The sequence below is a fragment of the Varanus komodoensis genome, unplaced genomic scaffold (genome assembly GCF_004798865.1).
Source record: "Varanus komodoensis strain SLA01 unplaced genomic scaffold, ASM479886v1 scaffold63, whole genome shotgun sequence".
NCBI lineage: Eukaryota > Metazoa > Chordata > Lepidosauria > Squamata > Varanidae > Varanus > Varanus komodoensis.
The window spans coordinates 3,107,102-3,124,593 of NW_025336259.1; the positions used below are offsets into that span (position 1 = coordinate 3,107,102).

General features: G+C 49.1%; 1 protein-coding gene across 1 annotated transcript in view; it reads right to left on the reverse strand.

Moving 5' to 3' along the window:
* Positions 1 to 17,492, reverse strand: part of GAB2 (GRB2 associated binding protein 2) — a 159,991-nt gene that overhangs the window by 20,696 nt on the left and 121,803 nt on the right. Inside the window, exon 3 of the mRNA XM_044450128.1 lies at positions 418 to 658. Coding sequence (XP_044306063.1) covers positions 418 to 658 — 241 coding nt within the window. The remainder of the gene's footprint in view (positions 1 to 417; positions 659 to 17,492) is intronic.

The window sequence follows — 17,492 nt, forward strand, 5'->3', positions numbered from 1 at the left end:
TTTATCTCTCTGATAGGCACAGTATGCATTTTAAACAGGACAAAGTATGGGTTGTTTTCAGCCTGTTTTGAACCTCTTCTGTGTAAGTCCCCCCGAGAACATTATATTATTGAGTGGCATATAAACGAAATAAACAACTTAAGTAAATAAATAAATTTATAAAAATAAAGAGTTCTCAAGATTGCCAGGCTTTTAGGAAATGTAAAGATTCCCCTTTGCTCCCTGCTGAAAAATCGATTTAATTTGTTCCTTTTCCCTCCCCGTTCGTTTCCTTTTGTGTCATACCTATTTTAGATTGCAAGCCCAAAGCCAGGGATTGTCTTGTTTACTGACTGCAAGTTGCTCCAGCTTCTTTTCACTCAGCAGCAGCACAAAATACTATAAATAAAGCACCCATACTACATAAAAAACCAATACCTGGTGTTCTCTGATTTTCTGCTCATGCACTGGTGCAGAAAGAGATAGTCCTGTGGAGCACTGGCAGAAAGGGTGGTCCGGATATGATTAGTGGGTGAATCAAAGGTGAAGAGGGTGGGCTGGCTGGAGTGCGACGGCGCCGACGACTTTCGTTCTCGCAGGAGCCTCTGGCTGGAGCCGCTGAGCTCGGCGGGGGACGAGTGCGGTCCGTGACTTACGGCAGGAATATTTCTTAAAGAATCTGCAAGGGGCACAAGAAGAGTTGACAGGATCGTGGTGTTCTTACGTCTATTACGATCGACCTTGCTTATAATTATAATCACGTGCTTATAAAGTTCTGATGAGCCATGCGACACTTTTAGGATGCTATTTTCCAAAGATCCAGTATAAATGACACAAAATACGTATTCCAAGTGCGTACACACATATTCCAATTACATAAGAAGCTCTTTTTATCTTGCAGAGGCTAATGAGAGGTCTTTGGGAAGCAAGAAGGGCCTGAAGGCAAGAGACTGCCCTGTCATTCCCCCCCCCCCCATCGCCCTCATTCAGTGGTTTTCTCTGCAGCTGCTCTTTTCATTTCCCAGAATGCCCTCTATGTGGCCCCCAAGAGCACCTGAAGGATCATTGCCACAGGAGAGAAATGCAAGCAGTTAATTTGTGAAAGGGGGCAACAGGTTTCACCCACAACCCCCCCCATTAACGACGACAACAACAGAAATTTTGTCCTCCGTGAGTTTTTTTTCCATCTGCCATCAAGAAGTGGAATGACGTGTGACTCTCCAAATATTCTGGCTTACACTGCCCATCAACCCTAGCCAGAGTGGCATTGTGAGGGCTCATGGAGTTGTAGGTCTGGACGTCTGGAGGGTCACAACTTACCTGCCCCTGGTGTAGGCAGGAAGGGTGGCTAAAATGTTCCCATCTTTGGCCAGAAGGCAGCAGTTCGGTTGGCACTGCCCACCCTGGCTAGTGGAGAAGGAATCGGGGGGAGCAGCGAGAGCAGGTGCCCTAAGAAAGTGCACAGATGCTGTTGGGAAAATTCAGATAAATCCTGGGAGGAAACGGTTGCTTATACGTGCCTTTGTGTCATAAATCAAACCTAAGCCCCTTTCTCAGAAAGCAGCAGAATTCCAAGCCAGGTTAGCGTTGCTGTTCCTTTAAGAAGATGGCATTCTTAGCTGGACTGAGAAGCTGCTGGAGGCTAACACTATCAGTGGGGAAATACTTGTGTTCCCATCAGCTGCAGAGAGCAGAAACAAAGGTGTCCATTTGTTTCTGCATGGATCCATTTAATCATCTAGTTCCACAGAGGCAAGCCCCTGCAGAGCGTAGTTGTCAAACCAGTTTTCCTGAATGGTTCCTCCATCAGACACATTTGCATGTTTAAGCAGACACAGGTTGATCCAAACTGCAAAGAAATCTACTTAATGTCATGTCAATAAATCAATCAGTAATATTTTCCATACTCTTGTTACCAGTATTTCTCGGTTTAGAACATTATGCCATGCCTAAAGACACCAAGATGCTATTGTACCAACATTATCTGGAAGCTTAACACTCTGTATCGGAGTATGTGACTAGCAGGTTATAAAAGTGTCTGTACATGAGCTGTGATTTTGCAGTAGAGTTGTTGTTGTTGTTGTTGTTGTTGTTGTTGTTATTATTATTAGTGCACTGTCATTAGTGGCTGCAGGAACTGGGCACCCATCAATACAGCCAAGAAGTTCAACCGTTTTGCTCTTCCCCATGAATCTGAGTGTTCCTTTCTCGCAAACTGAAATCTGAGATTCTGTCAGGGCCAATCTTCTGGCTGCAACTTTCGGTGTCTCCGAGGCAGGCAGGAGAAAGGAGGACAGTCACAGGAGTGGAATTTGCTTTCATTGCCACCTGGAATGGAGGGGAAGCAACTCCTCAAAACCTGAGGCTGGCCCTGCACATGGCAAACCTGGAAGGGTTTCCTCAGCAGGCCAGTTGGCATGGAAGGGCTTCCTGGAAGACAGAAAGCACAGAAACGGAGGATGTACAGATCACAGGCAAAAGCCCTTCCCATGTTGTTCAGCCACTGCGTTTGCAAGGGCGCCTTTTTTGGAGGTGTTTTCAAACTGAAGACCAAGCGAATGCGTCTTGCAAATTCAAGGCCCTCACTAACAGCATTTAAAAGCAGAGCAGCTGAGAAAGTGGCCCTGGGTGAATCCCTTTTGCACCAACCCCTGGAAGGACCATCTGAACATTTGCTGTGGCCTGAATGGGTACCCGAGAGGGACAAGAACCCCATAAGGCTCCGGGGCAATTGAGACCCCCAGAACTGCCAAGAAGGCCCCCAACCACTCCTAAATCAGTGGGGTGCACTGCTGATGCCTCCATAAGAAGCCCCTCTTTCCCTCTTCCAGAAACGGAGATGAGCACCACCCCATGGATTTTATTTTCCTGGGCACCAAGATCACCGCAGACGGGGACTGCAGCCAAGAAATTAAAAGACGCTTGCTCCTGGGGAGGAAAGCTATGGCAAATCTAGACAGCATACTAAAAAGCAGAGACATCACCATGCCAACAAAAGTGTGTATAGTCAAGGCGATGGTTTTTCCAGTTGCAATGTACGGCTGTGAAAGCTGGACCAGAAGGAAGACTGAGCGCCGAAGGATCAAGGCCTTTGGATTGTGGTGCTGGAGGAGACTCCAGCGAGTCCCTTGGACTGCAAGGCGATCTTATAAGTCAGTCCTAGAGGAGATCAACTCTGACTGCTCTTTAGAAGGCCAGGTCCTGAAGATGAAACTCAAATACTTTGGCCACCTAATGAGAAGGAAGGACTCCCTGGAGAAGAGCCTGATGCTGGGATCGATAGATGGCAAAAGAAGGAGGGGATGGCAGAGGATGAGGTGGCTGGATGGAGTCACTGGGGCGGTGGGTGTGGGCTTGAGTGGATTCCGGGGATGGTGGAGGACAGGAAGGCCTGGAGGAATGTTGTCCATGGGGTCGCAATGGGTCAGGCATGACTTTGTGACTAACAGCAACAATGTATGGCTGTGAAAGGTGCACCATAAGGAAGGCTGAGTGCCGAAGAACTGAGGCCTTTGGTGCTGGAGAAGACTCCTGCGAGTCCCTTGGGCTGCAAGGTGATCAAATCAGTCAGTATTAGAGATCAACCCTGACTGCTATTTAGAAGGCCAGATCCTGAAGACGAAACTCAAATACTTTGGCCACCTAATGAGAAAGGAGGACTCCCTGGAGAAGAGCCTAATGCTGGGAACAATAGATGGCAAAAGAAGGAGGGGACGGCAGAGGATGAGGTGGCTGGATGGCATCCCTGGGGTGGCCGGGGTGGGCTTGGGTGGACTTTGAGGGAGTGTGGAGAGCCTGGAGGAATGTTGTCCATTGGGTCATGATGGGTCGGGCATGACTTTGTGACTAACAACAACAAAGCGGAGTACAATCCACAGGACTCCTTACTTTACCTCGCATTCTACTGGACAACCTCTCCAGTGGCCCGTTAGAACTCCTGCAGCGTTTATCCCATGCGGGCCCAAATCTGCAGAGGGTATTCTAAGATGAGGCTGGACAAGAAGGTGAGAATGGGGTTCAGCAGGGAGCCAAGCAGGTTCTTAAAAAACAAAGATGTGAGGAGAGGGAAGAAAGAATGAAAATGACTGTGATTCAGCTGCAGAATTTGGCAGGGAAGCCCCTCCACGGCTGCCTGAAGCATCTCTTGAGGAAAGGATAAAGCAGAAATTAAGCAAATACTCTATGAAAGCATTCATCATTGTAGAAAATTAGATTGTATTCATAAAGTGGGGAAACAGTGCCACATGTCAAATGGGTAGAAAAGGCAACTGGCTGAAAGAGAGATGCATTAAGCAATGTTTGCGTGGAAGAGGCCTTAAATGGGGTAAAGTTCAAGGCAAATCTGCTTGGGATTTGAAGCAAATTCAACTTCAAGCCCAAATTCCATCCTTTCATGGAACGCTGGCTTTGCTCGTGAATCATCCGACGCTTCCATCAAATGCAGCAGAAAGACGGAATCGACAAGATCAATAAAAGGTTTCTGCTTCTGATGAAATGCTGGCCCTTCTCGTTCCACGTACAGCAAGCGATGATGCGGGCTGTTAAGGACGCATCCATGAAACATCTGAGCATGCTCCATCCAAAGCCCCGAAAACGCAGGTTTCCTGTTGAAAATGTCCACATTTGCATTCATCTTGTTCTCAGTTTCAGGTTGAGCTGCGCAAATTTCCCGACTTGTGCAAATGTGCTCAGTAGATGAAATCTACTTTAGTCCTGCTTTCGTCTGAGGAGGGAATGCGACAGCAGTTCAAGCATTATTCTGCCTCTGCGGCCATCTCCAATTTCACAGTGACATGGGTCCCAAGATCTTTGCTGGGAAAGGACTCATATTCTAGCAACTGGGCACACAATTAAAGCAGTCAATGGCTTTCCATCGACCATTCAACTGACTGATAAAATCTGCGTAAATGACAATGAAGTATTCCAGGGCGCTATTAAGACAGAACACTGCTATAATTGTTTCACAGCCAGGCTCAAGGCCTCTTCTGAGTTTGCCAACATTTTTTGTGGAATTTTTTGGGTGAGAAAAAGCAGGTATTCCACCTCAGATTGCAAGAAATGGGATCCAAAAGCTTGAGCTAAGACATTTTGTCTTCTATTCTGCAGTATCACCTTGGGGTTGATGAACAGGATATCCTGAAAGGTGGAGAAATACAAACCTCGGCAAAAATCTCAAAGCAAAGGATCCGTTTTTCCTCTGCAATGCAGATGGACGAAGGCTTCGTATTACGGGTTAAACACTCCATGTAGAGAAGCCCTTAGTTTTTCACCTATTAAGCATGCAATTCTGCACATGTTCAGAAGGAAAAAGGCCTACAACTTCCAGCGTTCCTCAGCTGGCTGGGGAATGCCGAATTCCAAGACTTTCGTCTACCTTAACCTGCACGACATTGTAAGGCTGCAATTCAGCTTTTTTTCAGGGCAGAACCCAGCTTTAAACTGGAATAGCTGTGACCTTGTCTAGACACACAGCAGAATGAGATGGTGGCACAGATGGTCCTATTTTCAAACACCCCACCCTTTTGTAAAAGGTACCCTGCACAAAGCGCCTTAAGTACCCCAGAGAGAACATCCTGGCATCCATTTTCGCCTTTGGGTCCTGTTTATTTCTATACTTATTTATGCAGAAATGGATCCTTGGGATCAGAAAAAGGGTTATTTGTCTTTTTATACACTGGGCCGTGCTTTAAAATGCTTTCTACTACCTCACAGGGTGCGGTTCAGAACTCTTATCACCCGCTTGAGGTATAGCTAAATGGGCCCTCCCCACACTGATGCCTTCCAGATGTGCTGAAGGACAACTCCCAAAAGCCCCTGGCCCTCTTCCTGGTGATATTCTAGCTGAACCCAACTGGAGGGCACCAGGTTGGGGAAGATGGCTAAACACCATCAGCCTTGGGCTTCCTCGCCACCAGGTTTCCCCGTGCGTTTCTCAGGCTAAGTCCCTTACTTTAAACTGGGACCACACGGAGCTCTGACTGCACCCTCAAAGCTTGTGTCTCCTTCAGAGAAGAAACTGTTTCGAGGGAAATGCTGGAAGATGCTTGCTCGGTCTTCTTTCCCCCTCTTTCAAACTCTTTCTCTCCCCTCTACTGGTTCGTTTTGACCAGCCAGGTCCTCAAAGTGACTGTGATTTGGCTACTGCATCCTCTGCAGGAGCCCTTTTGTGGTGGCTCCATGGTGATTTGTCAAACCCCCACAAGTTTCTGCAAATAATGGGAAGCCCTGGGCCTCCAGCCCACCTTGGGCAAGGGCCTGGGCTGAGGGCTACAGTTCAATCACAGAGCATCCATGGCTCCGAGACAGAGCAAATGTACGTTGCTGGCATCTCTACTTGGAAAATGCTCAGGCAGCACGAGATGGGGAAGAATGCCAGGGCGACAACAGGAAATACTGGGTCGGGCAGAGAAACAGACCCATTCACCAACCATCTGTACCAGCCTTCCTCAACCTGGTACCTTCCAGATGTTGTGGACTTCAAGCCCCATCATCCTCAGACAGCCCGGCCAGAAACTGGGAGTGGTCCTTTAAAATACCTGGAGACATCAGGGACCATTTCCAACAGTGTCATTCCACAAGTTCAGACTGCACCTGGATTCCGTTGTGCAAGCACTCGCCCACTGTGCTGGCACAACGGCTTGTGCGAGCAGCAGGACAAAGTCACAGAGTGGAACGGGCAACCCGTCTCACCGTGGGCTGCACAACAGTTATGGGCAACAGTCTGCATGAGTCCTGCAAGGGCAGTGCGCCATCTCTTGCACAACCGTGCAAGGTGCAAATGCAACTTGGCTGGATTCTCCTCTTTTACATGGTTGGGAGCCTTGTTTCTGCCTGCCCAATGTCACTTGAAAGCCCATGTGGCATAGTAGTTAAGAGCGCCAGACTGTGACTCAGGCAACCTGGGTTCTAGTCCCTGCTCAGCCCTGGAGGCAACTGGGCCAGCCGCAGACTCTCAGCCCAGCCTACCTCACAGGGTTGTTGTTACGAGGACAAGATTGTAAGGAAGAGGAGAATGATGCAAGCTGTACTGAGTTTTTCCTAAGAAAAAAAGCGGGATATAAATCTAATAATAAACGAAATATTAAATAAATAAATTTGTGGTAATGAATGACACAGTTCAATACCACCCCAGGTTGAAGAAGACTTTCTGTGCTGTGTTAAGATACAGACGCTGGCTTGTCTCCTGCATCTCTCGCATACCACGAGGTTCTGTCCTAATAGGTGAGACGGACCAAGCGCATCGTCAATCAATATTCCGCACTCCTTTTAACAATGTCAATGAGAGATTAAGGAGAAACACTCTCTCCTTACAGCGCTCGTTACAGAGATGGATTACAGACGGGGCCTCAAGGTCCCCGCTTTGGTGGAAGGAAAGGGCGATGCTATCGGAATATAAGTGGCCAAATTTTGATAAATAGGTCTCTGTCCTGCAATGTGCACATGTTTATGGAAGCCCTGCGGTGCGTAAGATGGGGGGATGCAGCGCTTGGAAGTTGTCACTGAGGTGGAAAAGCCGTTAGTTGGCTTCTTCACAGCTGAATTTCTTAGTATTGCACTGCATTCCTAAAACGAATATCCTATAAACTCAGTTTCCTAAGGATCGGTCCTGCTGAACATGGCAGAGTTTACTGCTGAGAAAAGTGCCATAACCTTTGCTTGTAAGGGTTGATTGATTGATTGATTTATATCCTGCCTTTTTCCTACAAAGGGCTCAACACAGCTTACATCTCCTCCTCCATCTTATCACCACAACAACAACCCTGTGAGGTAGGCTGGGCTGAGAGTCTGTGACTGGCCCAGAGTCACCCAGTTGGCTCCATGGCCGAGCGGGGACTAGCACCCAGATCGTCTGAGTCCCAGTCCCACGCTCTTAACCACTACGCCACACTGGCTCTCATCTGTTTATTGGCGTTGACCAATAAAATAGGTTTTAATGTTGGATAACTTGGTGTAACATTTAAGTCCTCAGCGGTAACAAAGTACCAAAATTTAGCTTTGAGAGAAGCTAAACATCACAACTGCAGCAGTCTGTGGGGCATCAAACTGGTAGCTCCTCATTCTTTTTAGGGGAGGCACCCCAAATTATGTTGTGCTCCACAGTCAACGATGGGCCCCAGATCACCCACAGATGCCCACCCCTGGATTAAGAGAACGGAAAACAGTGGGAAAAAAATCAGTGACTTGTGTCCAGAACTTATTGCCATCCAGATGTTCTGGCCTACAGTCCCCATCATCCTCTACCATTGCTGGCCAGGGCTGATGGGAGCTGTCGGCCAAAACATCTGGATGGCTGCAAGGGGTAGCTCCTTCTGTTCTCATTTGTTTGTTCCACTCCTTGATCACACCAAAAAGTGCCCAAATGCAAAGGCTTTAACTTTAAATGCAAAGGAAGAGAACTATTTGATTCAAAGGTGTGAGAAAGATCCAAATCCATGGAAGAAAAAGACAAATACCAGCTAAGCAACCTAAGCAGGGAAGGCTGAGCGAAAGCCGGAGCTGGAGAAGACGATTTGCAGCGATGCACAGCAGGGGATCAACTACTATAATTTTTAAATCAAAAGATACGTGGGCAACACAAAGAGGAACATCAGCTCAAAAGGGAACTGGCCACTCAACGCCTGCTTCTTAAAGGGAAAATATAAAAGGACAGTGTGTGTGTGTGTGTGTGTGTGTGTGTGTGTGTGTGTGTGTAAGTAACAGGGCTCTGGAGAATGGCAGAGACTGTGGGAAGGGAACCCTTTCCATAAGCTCCGTAAAAGCAGGGCTCGTCGCCTCCCGGGAGCCCACTGCATGGACAAGGGCATTGATTTTCAGAAATATATTTCCATTACACGGCCTGCAGCCAGTGACCTGCCTGCTAAGAGCATCACTGGCTGACGTGCGTTTGGAACCCACTGGAGTTTAAGCGGCGAAGTCCAGGCGACAACACGAGAGTGGAAGGATGTGGCAGAAGCGCGTGGCATTTTTGCCTGGGTGCCTAAGGAAAACAGGGTAGAGACATGGTGCCGGTACCTTCCTTTCCACCCCTGCAGCCACTCCACATGCTCGTGTTAGTTTGGCCGCCGGTTGTATTTTTCAAACGTCTTTTCTGGTGTTTTATATGTATGCTTAGATGTCCTCTTGGTTTTTTAGGTTCCAAATTTCCTCGAGGGTTTCTGGTAGTAGGAAAGGTGGTGAAGGCCCACGAAGAGGAGAGACATTTGCATTTTATTAACCCGTCCTAACTGGCCTGCATGGATGCAAGTTTAAAAATAATTATCTGATTATGTATGATTTCCATGTGCCTCTTGTTCAGTATGTTGTCGTTGTGATGGGCGGTCGAGGTGTCTCCAACTTAGGGCAACAACCCCACAAACGAGAGCCCTCCAATTAAATTTCTGGCCCAGGACAGCTCTTCCAAGTCCAAGGCTACAGCCTTCTTAAGGAAGTTCATCCAGCTCTTATTTAGTCTTTTTCTTCAGTCTGCTATCCCGGCGTTAACTGCAGGTGGAGAATTTTTCTTCAGGTCCTTTAGCCTTAAACAGAACTGGAACTGGCCATGCTTCAAATAAAAGACACTTGCAAATAGAGACTGGTCCCCCCAAAAAGATGCTACAGTCCCAGGGCTTTGCTGCCTTTGCTCACTCTTGCCACCAGCTGGCCCTGGCAAGTTTCCCTGGAAGTACCGCAAATGCCAGCCATTCATCCTAATTATTATTATTAATAATTATTATTTCATTTCTATACCACCCCATAGCTGCTGTGCAACGCTGCATAAAGCAAAACAATAAAACAAAACAAATATCATAAAAACCAAACAATATTCAAGCTAGCTAACAAACACGCAGTTTGTTTATTTAATAGCCCAGCTTTCCACAGTGAATACTAATGTGACTCAGGAAACGAAAGGCAGGTGCAAGACCCAAAAGGAAATCAATGCAAAACCCATCCGTGTAAACTGCTCCATCTGTTAAAAATCCACTTCAGCAAACTGAGCAACCTTGGGGGCAAATCTCTGGCCTCGCAACACAATCCTGGTGCGCAAGATTGTTGGAGCCTGAGAATGGAGGTGCTGCGCCCTGGAGGCTGGGCTGCCATCCTGAACCCTCCATCCCATTAGCCAGAGTCGAAGAACCATGCTGGTCGCCTCTCTGAGCCTGCAACTGGGCCTGGGAGAGGGCAAAACAAGGGGGGCCAGTTAGGGGTCCTAACCATCAGGAAGTCCTTCCTGGCACCCACCCTAAATCTTGGCATGACAGCAGGTGGGGCACAGAGTGGGGAGGAGAGGCTGTGGAGTGGCCGGATCCAGCATACCTTCGGCCCAGCTTAACCCACAAGACCGGTAAACTGGTGAGGGGCTCAGAGGACCATCACACCGAGAAACCCCCCACCAAGGCTGAAGAGGCTAAAACTGCCTCTGCACTTAGAATCACAGAATCACAGAAGAACAGAGTTGGAAGGGGCCATGAAGGCCATCTAGTCCAACCCCCTGCTGGTGCAGGACACCACATTACACCACCCCACTCAGAGGGCTGTCCAGGTTCTTGCTCAATGCCCCCAGTGTGGGGGAGCCCCACACCTCTCCAGGCAGCTGGCCCCACTGTCGCTTTGCTCTGACAGTGGGGAAGCTTTTCCTGATGTCCAGCCTGAATCTGGGTTGTCACAGCTTGACTTGATTATTCCATGTGCGACACTCTGGCATCAGCCAGAAGAGATTTTGACCTTCCTCTTTGTGACAGCCTTTGAGGTCCTTATGGAGGGATCTCATGTCCCCCCTCAGTCTTCCTTTCTCAAGGCTGAACACGCCCAGTTCCCTCAGTCTCTCCTCACAGGGCAGCATTTCCAAACCTGGATCATTTTTGTTCCTCCTGCCTGTCTGCAAAGCCATAGGATGGGTTGATTGACTTCATTTTTATACTGCCCAATAGCTGAAGCCTCTGGCCCAATTGCAACAGTTCGAAAATTGCATTTAATGTTAAAGTCATAAGCCTCCCTATCAAAGAATTCTTCACCTACCAGCGGAAGGACAAAGACGTACCTAAGCTTGGCTCCTTCTGCTCCCGTATTCCCGCCTAACGTACCTCCAGTGGCATCAGGGCAGAGGAAGCCCCACTGAGAACCTGAAGCACTGGGCAGGGTAACGCCACATGGGAGAACGTGGCCCTTCCTCAGCCACATTGGATCTTTGGGGTGGGAAGCAGGTGTTGGGAAAATTTGGATAAATCCTGTCTGAAAAGCATTACTCCTGTGTGCCTTTGCATTGTGGGATCAAATCCTGTACTCCTTCTCAAAACCAAGTTGTCACTGTTTAAAATGGCCTTCATCCCCTGCTCCTTTCTCTCATCTTTAGCTGTAGGCTACAGCAGACAGCCCATTTTAGTCCAAATATACATTATAAATAGTCATTGCTGGAATTCAGTTTACAATAATCTTTTGATAGCCCAGAGGGCTTCATGTGCCCTGATCATGCAGAATGTTTAGAGTCGAGATAGGGGTCTGAGCTTATCATGAATAGTTTCTAGTAGCTTGAATTTGCATGTCTGAGCAGACCTGGAGATGGGTTCAAGTTACTCAACTGAAGTGTCAATACAGACAATAAGAAATATTTTAACCTCATTGTTACAGTGTGATTGACTGACATTTCTTTATCTGTTCTGTATGTGATGACCTCGGAATCTTATTGTAATCTCTGCATTCTGTCACCAATTGCCCTGTACCTGTGTACCTATAAATGCCCTGTGATGGTATTGAAGCTTTGCAGCAAGTTTATCTCAGCTAGCCCGGTAATGCATTATCGTGAGTCAACCGCGGGAACCTGGGATAGACAATAAAGATGCGGAGGTTCATAACGATTGATCTTTCCTACGGCCCCGAGTTTTATTTCCTCTTCTCAAATTGAGATTCTGGGATACTGACACAGGCAAGGAAGGCTTGGAAATGCCCAGCCTGTATCTCCTCAGGGCAATGCCCAATGTTGACCCCCATCCAGAGGCAGGGGGGCACAGGGGAAACAGGCCATGGCATCCACTCGGGCTGCTGAAAGCCAGCTAGAATATACCCCAGCACATACACAAAGGACACCTGCCTGCTAAAAATGAAAACACTGTGAGATCACTGGTATCACATGTGCTCCCAGTGTCCATCTGCCAGGCTGTGCCCCCGTTTCCCAGTTCCTTTTCCTTGGCCACCGGGCGGGTGCAGATGCAGAACAATAAGTAATACGAAACAGCCGCAAAGTACGAAAGAGGGAAATTTGATACCCGCCCAATCAGGCTGATAATGGGAGGTGTCTTTTGTTGCTCTTAACACTTGGGAACATTCCTTCACACTTTTCACGCTCTTACATGGAAGGAGGAAAAGGGACTGAGCTGAGCATTGAGAGCGTAACGTGGGGCAAACTGAGGGCAGGGAGTGTTTGTGGTCACGCTTCTCTCACCCTCTCATGTGGGAAAGAAATTCTACCTGTTACAGGGAGCCAAGCCACAGTGAAGTGCTTTGTTTTATGTCCCTGAATGAACAGAGAATTCAGAAGCTGCAAGGGGAGAAGGGAAGAGCCATGCAGGTTGAAAATAATCCTCAGAAGCCATGCCTTGAGCAAGTCACCCTCTGGAGAGGAGACCCCACGCGCTCTCGTGTGGGGCGACCGATCTGCAGAGATGGGGGCTTCCCCTACAGATGGGTACATGAGCACTTGGCGCGCATCAGTTTGGAGCTGGTACCAGGGCAGGAGGCCGATCATGACCTTGATAAGGAGTAGGGAGCCGAAGAAGAGCAGGACTGCATTATGCCACCGGTGTTGACTGGGAGCCTGACATTTCAAAACTAGCTTTTAATACAGAAAAAGAAAAGAAACCGTGCTTTCCTTCAGTCTCCTGAGAACGGTTTGCAAAAAGCAACTGATATTTACTGCACACGTAGAACGTTCCCCGTATTCCCACTCCTTATCTCAGCCGAACCACCGCTCTCACTCAGAAATGGCCACGAGGACGTGTGTGTGTGTGTGCATGTGCCGAGAGGATCACAATGGCCTGTAAGGGGGCTTAAACATTTTCACTATTAAATTCAAGTGCCACTGCCGCATTGCCGAAATTCGCCTCCCCGCCCCCCCCACCCCGCAGCAACCTTTGTTTATGTTGTTCTTATACACCGAGCTGCTTTACCACACAATCTTTTTCTAGCAGGAGCACACCTTCTTGAAGATAAGGGCAAAATTTGCATAAGAAAAGTGCTGTTTCGGGGATGATAGGCTTGGCTGAGCAGCCCCTTTGCTCTCCCAGGGAGCCGGGTTCCCAGATCAGCGGATGCCACTCGCTGTGACAGGGTGCGGACAGAGGATGGCGGGCCCTGAATGCACTCCGCTACCTACCCATATCAAACAGACGCTGGGCTGAAGACAACTTCCTGGCACGCCAGTTTTGCATGCATGAGAAGTCATGCTGTGGGGATGCATACAAATGTGGTGTGCACTTGCACGGTCTGGAAACCCCCCGTTTGCAATTGCTCCTGGATTGCCCGGCTGCCTCGGGGAAGTCGGCCTGGGTTTTCCACGCCGTGTTGCTGAGTCAGCGCATCCAACCGCTGCACAGCGCTCCGAGTGCGTGCAGAGGCAGAATCGGTAGTTCAGCCAACAAATCTGACCCACAGCAAAGGAGGAGGGCGAGCAAAAGCGAACAGCTTCTTTGCACCGTGGCCTCGTCATCCCATGGAATTAAAAGCCACCAGGGGGAGTGGTGGTCATGACCAGAGCTACCTTTTGAAAAGATGAGGCAAATTCAAGGAGGACTGGGGGCCGGGGGGGGGGGGGGAATGCCGTGCACTCAGCAGCAAAGTGCAGAAGTGTCTTCCCTGGGAGCATCATTCCCAGAATGGCTCTCCAGGGAAAAGCGCCTTCTTTGCCACTGCAGGCAATATATGGCCCTTCGGCCCCATCCAAGAGGGAAGGATGGCCTTTTTATGTTGGGTCATGGACCAGGTCAGTGGGCAGGGTGTCTGCGTGTCTTAATTTACAGAGGCTGGTTCTCTATCGGGAAGCTTGTGCTCCACCCAAGCTCCATTACAGATAGGAGTCCTAGGAAGGGAGACCAGAGGGAGTTCTCAGAGTTGCCCATCAATAGCACCAGACGGCAGCAGACTGAGCCGGCAGTCGGGACCCGAGTCTCCCCCAAAATGGAGAGATGCATGGCCTTTCTGTATGTCCAAACATGCTGGCCTGCAGGCAATTCCTTTATGGGCCGGCCCTAGCCTTAGGCAAGTACGGGAGACTGCCTCAGGCGGCAGATGCTAAGCAGAGGCAGCCCTGAGCTTGCAGCCGTTCCCTGCTCTTGAAGAACACCCTGTCCTGTACCCGCGAAACCAGCCTCTCGGGGGGAGGACAATTTAGAGCCATCTGACCATGGAGCCAATGACCTTGGGAGTGGCGAGCTCTCCCACATTGGAAACACTCACGATGCAGTTGGAGCCATCTGTTAAGGATGCTTAAACTTGGGAGTCCTGCACTGAGCACAGGGGTGGACCCAGCGGCTTCCTTGGCCCCTTCTAACTTGATGACACTGTTGTGTTTTTTTGCCCTTGCTGAAAGAAGGGTCAGCCTTTGGAAGGAGGGATCATTAGGGAACTGAGGCCTTTTGTAATATTTGAGCTATTTACACGTATGTAGAGTAAGGACTGCAAAGAGACCGAATCAGTCAATCCGAAAGGAAATCAACCCTGATTGCACTTTAGAAGGTCAGGCACTAAAGCTGAAGCTCAAATACTTTGGCCACCTCATGAGAAGGAGCAACTCACTGGAGAAGAGCCTGATGCTGGGAATGATTGACGGCAGAAGGAGAAGGGGATGGCAGAGGATGAGGTGGCTGGATGGGGCCACTGGAGAGATGGGTGTGGGGTTGGGGTACTCCAGGGAATGGTGGAGACAGGAGAGCCTGGAGGAAGGTTGTCCATGGGGTTGCGAAGGGTTGGGCATGACTTGGTCACTGAACAACACACCAAAGCCAGCACATGGAGGCATGCATTCTTAAATGTTCCGACAACACCTACATCCTTCAGCATTTAAGACCACGGCGAGAGGCGCCACTGCATCCTGAAATGGTGTCCCTTACAAAGCCCAGAAATTCAGTTCAGGCCGTCTCCGTCCTTTTCCTCTGAGTGTAACTCTACTCCGTTTCCTTCTTTCCCTTGCGCACACACACACAAACAGAAAGAGAGAAACATGCATTACAGCCTTCTTACGAAGACCCAGCTATGGAGGACAATGAGACAGAAACCTTCTTAGGAAACCCAATATAGAGGCAGAATTAACCAGCAGGCCCAACTGACTGTAAGCGATCTTTCTGATCCTGGATTAACCTTCTCCTTTCCAAGAAGTCTCCTCCCAAATTATGACAATAGGCTGCTACATCTTTGCACCGTGTCTTTCCCTGATGACAAGCCGATGAGGCGATGTGCACAAAAGAAATGCCGGTCACAATTAGCACAGGATCATTATATCGTACTGCGATCCGGCGTGGGGTGGTGGGTGGCAAGAGCCGAACGAGAAAGAAAATGAAGTAAAACCATGGAGGAGCATCTGCTTCATTTAGGGTTAGTGACAATGGGATTTGAGGCAAGAACTATCGCGCATTGTATGAAAGGAAGAGAGGAAAGAGAAGCTGAGTGGAGGCAACTCGCGTTTGTGGTAAGATTTAGCTGCATCTCGGGGTCAAAAGATCGAAGAGTGATTCAGCCCAGACGGACTGCGTTTTGAGGAGGGAGGGAAAGAGCGACGGCACGACAGAGGCAGGAGAGCTGTTCCAGGCATAAGCACTCGTACAGGTGGCATTATGTGGCAGCGCACCCAGGCTGGGGTCACCGAACTCCCTTGACATTTAATCGGCACACCACGCTCTCTGTCTGCACAGATTTACATGCATGCTATCAGCAGGCCTTTGCCCAAAGGTTGCTCTGCCTCTGCGTTTCCCACCGTCTCGCTCACGCCACATTAAGAGGAATAAACGGCTGCAGAGACCTTGCAATACAGTCAACTTTGGCATGGCTACAGATGCTTTATTGCAGAGAGAGGAGAGCATATTTCTAACCGTTCAAGCTGAATGGGGATGCAGACATCCAAGCCGCCAGCTCAAACCACCCTATCCAGGCTGGGAAGCGGATACCCATTCAAGCAGCACGGGGCTGTCCAGAGAAAGGGGCTCTCCTTTTCCGCAGGCCTGAAAGCAGCAAAACAAACCTAGAACCACATCTTGGAAAGCCAGAAACAAGCCATGTTGGACCTTTCTAAGGCTTAATAGGGGTAGAAGTGAGGCCTGCCGGTGGGAGGGGGTCAGTCCAGGAGGTAAAGGTTGGGTAAAGTTGCCCAACCTTGCCATAATAGCCGGCTGGTGCCGGAGGTCAGACTAGATGGCCTGGCCTGACTCGCTCTGTTTCTATAATGGACCGTCATTCAAGAAAGTTGCTTCTTGCCCCTTGCTCATTTCCTTGAGAGGCCGGGTCTCTAGAGAACAGGGCAAATCTGTAAGACCATACCTTACGTTGTTTTTTTTCTTTTAAGGTGGATTCTCATTTATTTTTTTAAAAAACCACCATTTTCCCAGAATTATTTTTTACCTTTCTATCCCATCTTTCTTCCATCACGGAACTGAGCACAGCCACACGTGGTTCCCACACGGTTTCCCCTGGAAGCACTGACCAGACCCCAACCTGAGTAGCTTCGGCACGGTGGCCACATCAGGCGCCTTCGGACCAGACCAGATCCTGGGACCCTGAAATGGCCTCAACCATTTCAGGATGCTCCCTTTTTGCAGTGCTGACCTCCCGCCTTAAGCCCTGGTCAGCCCCCAACTTAGCCAAATGGCCTGCGCATCACTTACTGCTGAAGCGATGCAAGTATCAGCCCAGCCTCGTTGCCCTGTCTGGACAGAGAGCGTGGCTTAGACCCCAAGAGGACCGGTCTTCCCTAGCACTCTGCACCTGTGCATGATGGGGGAAGACACAGAGAGCTGGGCAGGTGGCCCTTCTCCACGCTCGCCCGCCGGGGATGGAGGCCTGCCGAAGCTGGCTGCGCCTGGGAATATGACCGAGTTCATTTGGGGAAGTCAGGTGACACACGGAATGGGAACTACGCTTTGTGCAGTTGGACAGGTAGAATATGACAGTCACCTCCAACTGGAACGTCCTTCAGGTGTGGTACCGGCTATGGGAATGGGGAGGGAGCTTTAGTCCAACATATCTGGAAGGCACCTGTTTGGGGGAGGGCAGAGCATTAAGGGAACCAGTTGTGGCTTTTATGACCTTAAAATATTAATGAAATCCTTCCCTTATTCCTACTTTCTTTGCGATAGACCCCTATTTTTCTTTCATGTTTTCTTTGTTTCCCCTCCCTCCCTCTCTCTTCTTCTTTTTCCTTCTCTACTGTCCCCCCTCTAACTTTCGTGTCTTCTTTTCTCTCCACTGTGACCATTTTCAGAGGTTGGGGTGTTCGTACATTGAGGCAAAAAACAAGAGCCTTACTCCCCCCCCCCCGTTCATTCTTATTTCCCTCC